A 13,196-nucleotide genomic window follows, 5' to 3' on the forward strand; every position below is an offset into this window, starting at 1 on the left:
TTTATTCATGGAAGTAGAATTGACAATATTGTTTTGCTTACTCAGTTTTGTGTATCCGATAATGTTCAACTGTCCGCTTTAAATGTGTCTGAACACATAGGGTCCAAAAGCATAGCTCAGTGGTATCCTATCAACTCCAGTAAGGAAAAAGTCAGGGGTTCAATCCCGTATAAAAAAAAAAGTGTCTGAACACTCCGGTTTTTTCTGTAATACAATTTTCCTTCTCTCGTTTCATCTACTGGTCTACAAGAATTCGTTCATGAGAACATAACAATTCTTACGGTCTACAAGAATCATTCATGAATTTGATTTCGTGAATCCTTATGATCATGAATTTGGATTGAACTCTTTGCCATTTTGCAAAATTTGTACAAACTTTCAATACATTCCACGCCTGCCAACTGATTGGCCCTTCTTTGTTTTAGCATCAGCTAAACCACAAGCAACCTTCCTCCTACGGCAGATAAAACTGATATTGAAGTGTTTCCATCCTTCCCCCAACGATTTCTCCCGAGTTACGACTAACCAGCTGATTGGCATATTCCCAATACCTCTCACGGCTCTCCGATTGTTTCTGTCCGGTGCTTTTAAGCCATCACACTCGTGCTTAAAAATAAAAAGGTCACTCAAACTCAAATTCTTGTGCTTGCAGCAGGTGACTTCCTGTTAATTGTATCCTAGATTCCTAGGTAGTATCAATGCTGGACAACAAAAAGACATGGGCTTCGTAGTTTTCCTTTTAGTTGAATGCGCTGGAACTGGAAGCCTCAAGGGCGTCCAAATAAAAGTTTTGTAAAACCAAACAACAAATCGATGTTTATATATAAAAATATGATGATCCTATAACTGGTATTACAACGCTGACTGTCTAAATGGAACTCAGGTTACGCCTACTTGTAATACAAGTGTAAGAAACAAGAGGTTATATTAAGAAGTCTACAAAAAATCACATAGCCCAGAATGGTTTAGGAGCAGCAGCTGACGTTGACTTAGAACTAATCTTTGAGATTTCTTGTTCACCCCTATTATCATCTCTAAGGTCCTCATCCTCGTCATCTTCATCCCCGTATTCCATGAGTTGGGTCAAAGTATCTACAAAGAAAGAAAAAAGAACAGTCAAAAAACGGACAACAAATTAGGAAGCAAGACCATACTGTTCTACAAAAAAGCATGTCTGAGACCAACAACAATGCAATCAAATATAAAAGGCATGTACGAGTACATGTTTTTAATCAGGCCAATTTTAGACCATAAAAGTAAAATACCAGATCGGGCAATGATAACGTAATCAACTACAGTGCCATCAGATAATGATTATAAAGATAGAAGTTCAAGAAATGCAAGTTCCATACCAGGGACAGGTGGACCAGATGTTGGTTTAATCTTTGTTGTGTTTTTATCCCCGGTTGTTTGGGACGGCGGTTTAGGTACTGCGAACTTCAGCGGTGGAGGTGGGGGCATGGCCATTGAGGAAGAGGGTGGTAGCATCCCATTTGATGATGACTGCACCAACTTCTTTGGAGGCGGCATATTTGAAACGTTCCTACATGAATCTGATACTGCACCTGGCTCAACAAATTCTGATCCCTGTGGTGAGTTCTGAAAAAATGAAAAATTCAACATCCAAAACGCTTAGTAATGCCAGGGAATCAATGATATGACACAAAGAGGGAGTAATAATGGGATCTATATAGGCTTATGACAAATATATCAGCAAGCCCCAGATTGCTATCCTTGCCATGCACAACTACAGGTCATATTGAGTTCCAAACAAGCCTATAAAATCATAGTTGCAATGGTACGACGGGAAGTGCATAACATGTGGAAATTTAGTATCCATACTTGCAATGGTACGACGGGAAGTGCATAACATGTGGAAATTGACCATGCTGTAAGTGCAGTGAACAGAAATCTCAAAAGAAAATAGGGAGAGGGAAAAAAAGGCTGGTAAAAAAATCCACTCATCAAACACTGTTCTCAAACTGACTCCACAACTAAGGATCCTGTCACACATGAGAACCAAAGATCCAGTATACAGGCATTGTCTTGGCCTGTCAGTTTCATATTAGGTCAGAAAATACCTGGAATAAATTCAGCAAGTGTTGTTAAATCTTGTATACAAATTATAACGAAGTTAAGAGACACATATTACTAATACCGAAGCACAGCCCTAATAATTCACGCTCAATAAAAACCATTGAAGCCAGGGAACACGTAGTTTATTGAGGTGGATAACGGTCTAGAACTTCATTAAGAATGCTAGGGAATAGCAGACCTAGCTTTAAATTGGGGACTTCACTTGTGGATTTAATCCTTACAAAAATGCGACATAGCAGCACAGGGACTTGTATTAACTGAAATGGCTACTTCATTAACCCTCAAAATGTAGCATTTCTATCTATACCCAGGGAAGATCTTTTCTGACAGAAAAGCAAATTAAGAATAGTATAAAAGGTCATCTCTCGATCTATTGACTGCTATTCTCAGGGATTAAAATTAGTAACTAAGTATTACCAATATATACAATATATTAAGTATAATATTGCTGAAGTCTTCTTATTTATTCAGTTTCTAAACCAAATTGTTCAAGTAAAGTGACACTTTAAGAAAAATAAGAGAGATGCCAAATAGCTGCAGTAAACAACCACAGCGTAGTAATCTAGAAACTGCATTAAATACCTGGTGGGGTTTTGCAGGGCCCTTGGCAACAACTGGTAGCTCCTGAAACTTGCGCCTCTGTGCACGTCGTTTTTCTGTGTCACTAACAGGGTTGGAAGATGGCTTTGACAAAGCATTTCCTGCTGATGCTGATGGAGTAGTTACATTGGTAACTGGATATGGTGACTGTCGAAGGGCTAAGGCAACTTGTTGTAATGGTGTGGCTTGTGGATATATGCCACCATATCCACTGTAGCTTGTCCCACTAGACACTGAAGGCTGAGGATAGGAAGCCATAGTTGTGGATGGTGGCCTATAACCAAATGATCCCACGTTTTGTGAAACACTTCCTTGCGGATGGACACAAGGCATCCCAGGGAGTGTGGCAGCCGAAACTTGTGGAGCTACTGCTGTAGAATAAACACTTGAGGACATTCTTGCACCAATTACACCACCATTTTCATTTTGCTCATTCCCAGAGCTTTGAACTCCAGCCAACAACTGTTGAGGTGGTGGAACAGCATTGTAAGCCTTAGATGATGAAACCCTACTAGAAAGAAGGTGAAAACATCATATGCAAACCCAGATACTATTGGCAAAATAAATCCATAAAACTACAAACTGTCAGTACAGTTTGTTTCATCGGAACTTTAAAGTTCAAAATATACCCTTCTTCCACACTAAACTCTAAGAACTTGTGGTGCACAGATACCACAGGTATGAAAATGGAATAACAGAATTTTGAGAGGTATATGAAGGGATCAAATGGAATAACAACAAAAGGGAATGCAATTTTGTAAATTGGTTTGAAGGCATCAACAGCCCAAACTAAAATTGCGAACTTGTTGTGAAGTACAAGCACCTCTAGTGTACCAGTAATAGATATTCGCCAATGATCAATGATGCACAAATAGCCGAAATTAATGAGTTTAGAGCTAATTACCTAGAGGCACCACACTCGACACTAATAGTGTCCAAGAGATTTTCAGCCAGGAGCTTTGCATCTTCAAGATTTTTTGGACTAATACTTGACAAATATAAATGCAGTGGTTGTTGTGATTCTGCAAAGTAGAATAAATTGTAATAAATAAACATATGACACAGCCAACCAAATGTAGCATAAATCAAGAGTCAAGGCTTAGCAACACCACACCAAGAAAAATTAATAATATAGAATAAGATAAAATAGAACCTTGACTTTGAGGATTCTCCAGGTTTCCTGAACCACGTCCTCTAAGTAAGACATTTGCTCCTGTTTCATTCATGATGTGATTTATATACTGGTCCTGCATGAACAAATCCCAACCACCAGCAGCACAAAAAAAAAAATTCTCCCAATTGTACGGAGATGTCAGAGAAAGCTTAGAAACATTAGAATCTCTTATCCACATACCAAAAAAAAAAAAACTCTTAATTCACCAAGTAGGTTAAAACTATAAAGGAGGAGGGCACTGGACAGAGACATCGAATGATGACGAGAAGATCAACAGGATTACAAAATGACTAGTGAGCAGGCATATCAAAAATTTCATTTATGTCATTTAGTCTGTGTTAAGGAAGTCAAGAAAATGTGGGCTCCAAAAGGAAAACTCACATTTGGCCCTCGGATACGAGCTGCAATATTTAATGATGGATCAGTATCGAAGCCCAAAAAGACGCATGTTTCCAGTTGTTGGGTGACCTGTGTCAATATATATCAGCCAACGACTTATTGTATATGCTATACCGTGCAAGAGCTTGCTGAAGCATGTTGTTCTCTATGTAAATTACCTGTCCTTCCGAGTTGACAATAGAACGAAATGGAGTAGAAGCTGCAAGAGAACCTACGCGGGGTTTGAGCATTTCTTCAATCATTGACGCTGCACTATCAACTGCTACAATCCTTTCTGCTGTCTCTTTTAACTGAAAAGGCACCCCGTTCAACAAAACCGACATCAGCAGTGTCCCAAAGACAATAAGAATTGCACAGCGTTCAAGTTACCGTTTCAGGAAGAGTAACTTCCAATAGTGAACATCTTATAAATACATTCAGTAAAAAAATAAGTTGTCCTTACATGGCCCAGCAGAGATGTGAAGAAAATTCAAAGACAAAAAGGAAAGATACTACACCAGATCTAGAATATCACCTTTCCAATTCAATACAATTATGTGAAACACTAGAGATGAGAACTTACGTGGGCCCCAGCAGAAATGTGAAGATATAACGGTTTCTCACTGTCATTCAATGCATTCGGAGGACGGTATTTTCCCCTACAATGAAGAGTAACACGGATTATAAGGATGAATTATAGACTATTATAAAGCACATAATATTGCATTAGGAATTGTACTAACCTAGTTATGACAACTGCGCCGGTGCATCTCTGTATCTGCGATGGCAAAAACCATTTCACGTCAAACTACTAATAATTATAAGAAAAATGTACAGAAAGCTCATGAATCGCTCAATATGCAATTGAAATTAACAGAATGTACCTCCTCCTGTGTCTGCCGTTTTGTGAGCTTGTAGCGGACCGTAGGTTCAGCATCATTTATGACAATTTCTCGTGCTATCAGCTCATCTTGGATTTTGGGCTGAAGCAGCAACACCATATTAAAAACATAACACAAAAATGAATATTAGTAAAAACTAGAAATAAGAGTGATAACACAGAATGTATTAGTTTAGAATCCAAAAATGTTATTTTAGGTTGTACTAGATTGTAGTTAGTAGAGTGCCTGAGCAAATGAAGGCCTATCTGTCTAGTTAGGGCCTGAGTGTTTTTTTTTGTCAATCTTCCATTGTGGGTCTCTTTTTGTATTCTTTGGTATCTCTTTTGAGTTAATAAAATTAGCATTGCAAAGCAAAGCAAGAAAAAAAAAAATCCAAAAAACTCTAATCGGCATTCATGTAACTAGATAAGTATGAGTCCACTAACTAACAAGACAATTATAGGAAAACAACAACCAAGTATATTACAAGAGGTATCTCACCAAATTTAATTTTTGTACCACTGAAGCCACACTCTGTTGGATGGGAGCCTGAAAAATATGAGGAACAGCCGAGTACGTCGTAGATACTGGAGTGACGCCTGGAAGTGTTACTCCAACAATAGTCCCAATGTTGTTCAGTGGTACAGCTAATCCAGCTGATATAAAGGATTCTGCAGGCTGATCCCATTTTCTCTTCTTTCTGCAACCATAATTAATAAACTAGTCTTTTCAATAACGACTCCAAATAAAAGATTATGCAGAAATCTTGACATCATAATTAGAACACAAAAAACTGTTTCCAGCTATTTGAACAATGACTCCAAACAATTTATATATAATAAGCACAATCATAAAACCCTAAGGTCCAAATTATATCACCACAAATCAAGTTGAAAAAAACCAATCTCTCTCAAAATTAAGAAATTAGAGAGCAATTAGGGTTTAATGAACGAATGAATGTACCTTTGTCTTGTTACTCCTGATGAATTGTTAATAGATTCTTCAGAATAAACCTGGTCTGTCATGATTTTACTTCAGTAATAATAATATTAAGCTTTGATTTATTGATTGATGGATTGGTTGGGGAAAGAGAACTAGGTTTGAAGAAGCGAAGAGGGAATTTTGTTTCGTTTGTGTTAGTTTTATCTTGTACCCACCAAACCATCCTCTCTCCTTTTTCTACTTTTCTTTTCCTTTTAGATTTCGGATGGGCTTGGGCTCGTCTCACTCTTAAGCAACATGTACTTGGACGGTCCCTGCGTCCAGCCCAATAGATTGGTCACGAGAGTTGTATTGTTTTTCACGAGAGCAAATTGTCATTTCTATATAATTCAAAAATGGTAAACTACGTCATTTATACGTGCACTGCAATGTTAATAATCTTTCACTTGTCTAACAGTTTTTGTTTTCTTAAGAGTGATTTGGATATACAGAAAGAAACCTACGCGAGAGTGCATTAAAATGTAAACAACCACAACATAGTAACCTGGTAACTGCATCAAATATCTGGAGGGGTTTTGCAGGGCACTTGTCAACAACTGGTAGCTCCTGAAACCTGCGCCTCTGTGCACGCCGTTTTTCTGTATCAGTAAGAAGGTTCCAAGATGGCTTTGATAATGCACTTCCTGCTGATGCTGATGGAGTAGTTACACTGGTAACTGTCGAAGGGCTAAGGTGGCTTGTGGATATATACCACCATATCCACTGTAGCTTGCCTCACTAGACGGTGAAGGCTGAGAATAGGAAACCGTAGTTGCAGATGGCGGCCTATAAACAAATGCTCCCATGTTTTGCTCACTCCCAGAGCTTTGAAAACTCCGTTATATACCATTTTAGGCGGTTATGGAAACTAAGTTATCCAGGCTTGTGCATTCAGTTAGCATCATCACCAAGAGAATGACGGCCTGTTACATTATATCTTTATGTTCGTTATGTGGTTGCTGTTGTTGGTTTTATAAGATAAGATTGATGCATGGCAAAATGTTTATATCTTTCTGTTCATTATGTCTTTGCTTTTGGTAGATTAATAAATGGCAAACCTCTAATGTAATGTGGGATACATTGAGAGATGGAGAGAAAAGAAGAAAAAGAACGACTTTCGTTACTGAAATGCCTACAAATGAAAGCATGTTCATATTTTGATGTAAGTATACAAGACTGAGCACTTGTGGGCGAAGATAATGCACTGAACCACAATACTGCCGGCCAAGACACAAGGAAAACAAAAGCTACAGACCTAGAATGGAACAAACAATTCCTTAAGTTAAACAAAGCAGCAGCATATTAAAGTCTGCGGGCATCCAATTCAAAACCAATTGGCAATGAGTGGAGAGGCCCTAATAGATTATAAACCGCAGGATCTTAAATAACCAACCATGTGGGACTAATAATCTCAACACACCCCCTCACGTGTAGCATCGGCGGGTCTTACAAACACGTGGACAATTAAATAGGGTAACGCGGAGTAAAGGTGCTGTCAACTGACAGAAGCTCTGATACCATATTAAAGTTTGTGGGCATCCAACTCAAAACCAATTGACAATGAGTGGAGAGACCCTAATAGATTATAAACCGCAGAATCTTAAATAACCCAACCATGTGGGACTAATAATCTCAACAGTTCCCATACTGTTCTAAAAACTAATAGTATAACGCTCTAAATTATCAACAAATCCCTGGGTCCACAACAAGGTGGACTGGTGGAGGGGAGAAAAAGTCGAGGTAATCACTTAGTCAAAAACATCAAAATCGAGCTAATCTGTAACTGCAGCTAGATCTTGTTTGTCCCTGAAATGGAAGAAACAATTACAAGTTTATCAGTGATGACTTTACCTAGAGAAAACTCTGGAAAAAAAACATGAAGGATTGAAGACAAGGAATAAACAAAGAAAAGAGCTTACTCCGGTTGTGCTTCCAAACCTAATTCAACCTCTGGGGGATCAACTGGAGGTGGCCGAATGTTGGGAATCTTGTGTATAAACTGCAATAAAACAAACACAGAAGAAGAGATATGCAAACCCAATTAGACGAAACCAAAGTCGAGGTAAGGATTATATCCTCTAGCCTTAAGATAGTTTCACCCCGCACTGGTGCTTACGGATTATCAATGTCTATCTCCCAGGATACAACGACTTTCTTCCCGATGTAGTAGCACTCCATACTTCGAGAAACGGCGAACCAAACTTGAAGTGATGAACTCTCTCTTTAACACAAATTAAATCAATGATTTCTAGTGAAAGCAATAAAATGATTACTAGGTTTTCTGATTATTGATTTTTTCTAAGTGTGTGTGCGGGGTTTATATAGATGTTAATGGTACCTCTTTGCCGAATCGTCGTGTTGCTTCATGAAGGGATGTTAAATTCAAATCTCAATTTGAATTCGGGAAGGGTTGTGTCTGTATACGAATAGGTATATTAGGTTTCTGTTAGTTCACACTAACTCTTACTAACTGGACCAAACACTATAAGGTCCAAACCATATGTATGCATCCCATTTAAAAATCCAACACACAAAGGATTTTCCATTCATACGAAAATTGTCACGTCTAACTACAAGTTTCCAACACCGAATAAAATAGATACCTTCTTCACTGCATTGGTGTGGAATATTATATTAAACTGGAGGATAGTTGGCACTTAATAGAGCAACAAAAAGAAGGTCTACAGTTTATATACCGGAAAAGCTGTCCTGCTAGATACAAGAAAGGCTTCTCGAAGTTGTAGTTACTCTTTGCAGAAATCTCATAGTATTGGAGATCATTCTCCCTGTCGAAAGTAACGTCGCTTGCTTTCACTTGCATGTTCTTGACATCAATCTTGTTTCCACAAAGAACAATCGAGATACCAGCTTTACACAAACTACAATAAAACGATGTAAGTTCACCTGCATTAGCATCCCATATCTTAAAAGAATCTCACTGCGATTAAGTTGGATCACCTAGTCCTGACAAGACAAGACAGCCCCACATTGCTTCAAACTAAACAACGGTTAACACCAGATGAAACAAACCTGCCGATATTTTTGTACCATGTCGAGACATCATCGTACGTCGCACGGGAAGTAATGTCAAACATAATTATAGCATAATCTGCATAGTTATTACTCCCTCCGTTACTTTTTAATAGGCCAGTTTCTATAAATAAATATTTCAAAAAATAGGCCAGTTTCCTAATTGGGAAAGTCAAATGTTACTTTAATTTTTTGGGACCACTTTTCTTTTAACTTCTTTTGATGACAAGTGTTATGTGGACCATTTCACTTATTTCTTTGGCTGACAAGTGTCATGGGGACCATTTCACTTCACTTCTTTTATTGACAAGTGTCTAGAGGACCACTTTCAATAATTAGTTCTATTAATTTCCTTAATTTTCTCAAAAAAAGAAACTGGCCTATTAAAAAGTAACGGAGGGAGTACATAAAAACAAAAAGCTCTAGTTAAGTATGGGACGACAAGGTATCCAGTGAAAAATCAAGACAAGAATCAGACCCAGTGTATATCGGTTTAAATTTACAAAGCACCGTGTAAAGTTGGATACTCCTTCCGTTTCACAAAAACAGTCCGCTTTGACTTTCTCAAAATATTAAGGAGACCATACTATTTTACTTGACAACCCTTAGTTACTTACCTATTTTATTTTAATAAAAATGCTAATAATAAAGACTATCCAAAATTGTTATGAGAATTATAAATACGAAATATAAAAGAAAAATTTAAAAGATATCTAATTTATGAAGTATAAACTTTATAAGGAATTCAATTTTTAGAGTTAATGTAAATTTTCTTAAAAGGAATGAAAGATATATTTGTTTCCTCAATTATACTAATTTCTTTAATATTTTAGATTGGGTCACGTTAAATGAATTTATGAATATAAAAAAATTCAAGGGTATATTAGAGAGTTCATTGAAAAAGTATGACTATAAACAGAAGCTGGACACAATTTTAAAACTGACGTAAAAGGAATAGAGGACGGTCTTTCAAAAACAGAGGGAGTATATACTTACTAAAATGGATTCACATCCCCATTGAATAACTCAATCTCCTGGGCAGCTGTATCCCAAGAGTAAAACATAATCTATCCACAGTCGGTTCGAAAATTCAAAGGACGAACTTCGACACCAATAGTAGCTATCAAATTACAAAAATCAAAATATATCAAAAAATAAAATAAAAATAAAATAAAAATAAAGGCTCAGCCAATTAAAAAAATAGAACGATTGAGATGTCTAACTACTTACGGTCGTATTTCTTAAAGTATTCACCCGTAAGATGTCTCTTCACAAAAGTAGTCTTTCCTATTCACATATAAATCTCTGTTAAAACCTAGAAATCCACCTATATAAAGAAAAAAACATCTGCCAAAAAAAAAAGAAATTGATCTATTCTGGAAAAATCAATTACCAGATTAAGTCATTAAGAGCAACTCCAATGGGAAGGATAACTAGATAGATTTTTCCATGCCCAATATATATTTTTTTGCTATAAGCTCTCTCCGAAATATAAACCAAGTCGTTTACCTTACTGACCAACAAAACCATGGCCGAAGGACCAAGATACATAATTAGCAAGTTGCAGGTGTAATCTTTGGGTTATTTTAATAATATCCTAGTAGTATAATTGTTGGACAACAAAAGACATAGGCTTATGAATGTGATTAGTTTTCGACATATTTTGACTTTGGTGCCCATAAAATGGTATAGTTTGCGTTTGGTGCCCAACTTTGTTCAAATTTGTGTTTGGTGCCAGTTGGCCCCAGTCAAACGTTGACCTAACAAATGATCAGCTGAATATCCCTTAGTTTTCGGAAGCAGTTGAATGTGCTATAACTAGATTAAATTCTGTAAAACCAAACCGATGTATATATATAATTATGATGATTCTATAAATAGTATTACAGAACACTAATTCCTGAACCACGTCCTCTAGGTAAGACATTTGCTCCTGTTTCATTCATAATGTGATTTATATACTGGTCCTGCATGAACAAACCCCAACCACCAGCGGGTCAGCAGCACCAAAAAATAAAAAAACCTCCCAATTGTATGGAGATGTCAGAGAAAGCTTAGCACATTAGTATCTCTTATCTTTACACTTTACATACCAAATAAAAATTGACTTTTGTTAACTTGTATACCCGTATACATGTTAAGGTTTAATAAAGAATAATTTTATTTTTTTGGAAATTGTGTTTTTTTTATCTTATTCTACCAGAATTTGGGTTTTTTTGCACTAAAACAAAAAATTGTGTTCCCAATGTAAAGAATTATTGTTTCCAATGCAATAAAACAAACAAATCTTATTTCCAATGTAAAAAATTGTTGTTTTAGTGAACCTTAACATGTATACGGGTATACAAGTTAACAAGACCCACTAAAAATTCTTAATTAACCAAGTAGGTTTAATTTTAAACTATAAAGGAGGAAGGCTCTGGACAGAGACATCTAAGGACAACGAGAAGAATAAACAGAAGATATCGACGTGATTACAAAACAAGCTTATTATAGGGGCGTCATGATTTATTAGAGGGGCGGCATTGTGATAGTAATGTCCCTTTAGTTGGTTAGGAGATGTCCTAAAGGGGATGTAAATTGACTACATTACCCTTTTCACCTTAAATCAACCAAAATCAAATCAATTTTTTTTAAACCTAATGAATCAGAAAAAATCAAATCAGTTTTTTTTCATCATCTTCTTCATCTTCTCTTCTCCTCCATCAACCGTAACGTCCATTAAAACTGAATATTTCATCGTCTTCGATTAATCGACGATTCGAAAAATGTTTGGAAAAACCCAGTTAGGGTTTAGTTTATCGTGTTGGATTTAAGTTAATTTTGTATCAAAAATTAGGGTTTTGTATGAAAATTGAAATTGAAATTTCTGGTTGCATGTGAGTTACGGTTGGTAATAACTCAGATACGAACCGTAACTGTAGATTGGGTTGATGTTACTGTTGGTTTTAACTCAAATACCAACCGTAAGTTCTTAGTTTTAAGAAATATGTTCAGTTACGGTTTGTATTTGCATCATATTTATCAACCGTAATTGAGTTACGGTTTGTTACTCAAACAACCATACCAACCGTAAATAATCTCGTGTCTTAAGAATTTATCAAATAATGATTTACGGTTCAAAAGTTAAGTTGCCACACCAACCGTAGGGTAGTTACGGTTGGTCTCGATTCATTAGTTACCAACCGTAATTTAGTTACGGTTGTTGTCCAAATTTAATTACCAACCGTAACTGGTTTTACAATTGGATCTTCCCCAAATTTAACCAGTTACGGTTGGTATTCGATAACTTAAAATTGCAACTGTAAGTTCTTCTGAAAATTTAAAAGTTTTGATTTTGTTACGTACTTTAGATAATTTTGAGCGAGAAAAAGCTAATGGGAACTAATTTAGAAGTATACCAGGTCACTGGAATCACTCATTTTGGTTGAGTGAATCAAAATCTAGGGTTTCACAAATATCACAAAAGTTTTTCTTTTTCTTCTCCTCTAAACTTTTTTCTTTTTAACTCTAAAAATCTGATTTTGTTTTGATTTTGAGTTAATATAAGTGAAATTAATCATTAACACTAAACTTGATTATCATCACTAAACTAAGTTATCAATAATGAGAATTAATTTGTCATTTCCAATTTTTTGATAAGGGACACCTTGAATGATCATGTAATAACCCTTTTTTTCCTATTAGAATGCCGCCACTCTAATAAAACATGCCGCACCTACAATAAGATTGTTACAAAATGACTAGTAAGCTAAGCAGGCATATCAAAACTTTCATTTATGTCATAAAAAAAACAGGCATACGTGTTAAAGTCTTCCAGACACGTGTAATTCATGTCAAAGCGGTAGATTATATTCCCACTTGCAGAGATTAACTATTGTAGAATCTCAAGGAGGTCTCCATTTCACATTATATTATTGCCGGGTTGACAACTGGTGTGCATGCATGTACTGTACTTGGTCATAGATAAAGAGAAGAATAATCAGGTTGTTTTTACTTGTTAGTATATGTTTTAACTGCTGCTGCTGCTGCTAGCTTATTTAGAAGAAGAGAAA

The 13,196-nt window shown here is 36.3% G+C and overlaps 1 protein-coding gene and 1 pseudogene across 1 annotated transcript; both read right to left on the bottom strand.

Annotated features, from left to right (window-relative positions):
• Positions 1–793: 793 nt before the first annotated feature.
• Positions 794–6,271, bottom strand: LOC113280985 (protein RIK-like). The gene is made up of 12 exons (XM_026529612.1): positions 6,094–6,271; positions 5,632–5,830; positions 5,134–5,232; positions 4,993–5,027; positions 4,833–4,908; positions 4,429–4,560; positions 4,253–4,339; positions 3,851–3,944; positions 3,602–3,719; positions 2,680–3,205; positions 1,353–1,599; positions 794–1,092 (listed from the first exon to the last, which is right to left on the bottom strand). Exons 1-12 carry the CDS (start codon positions 6,153–6,155, stop codon positions 947–949), a joined length of 1,821 nt encoding a protein of 606 aa, XP_026385397.1. The 5' UTR covers positions 6,156–6,271; the 3' UTR covers positions 794–946.
• A 2,467-nt stretch (positions 6,272–8,738) lies between these two features.
• Positions 8,739–10,692, bottom strand: LOC113278755 (annotated as a pseudogene).
• Positions 10,693–13,196: the final 2,504 nt, after the last annotated feature.

This window comes from Papaver somniferum, chromosome 5 (genome assembly GCF_003573695.1).
Source record: "Papaver somniferum cultivar HN1 chromosome 5, ASM357369v1, whole genome shotgun sequence".
Lineage (NCBI taxonomy): Eukaryota > Viridiplantae > Streptophyta > Magnoliopsida > Ranunculales > Papaveraceae > Papaver > Papaver somniferum.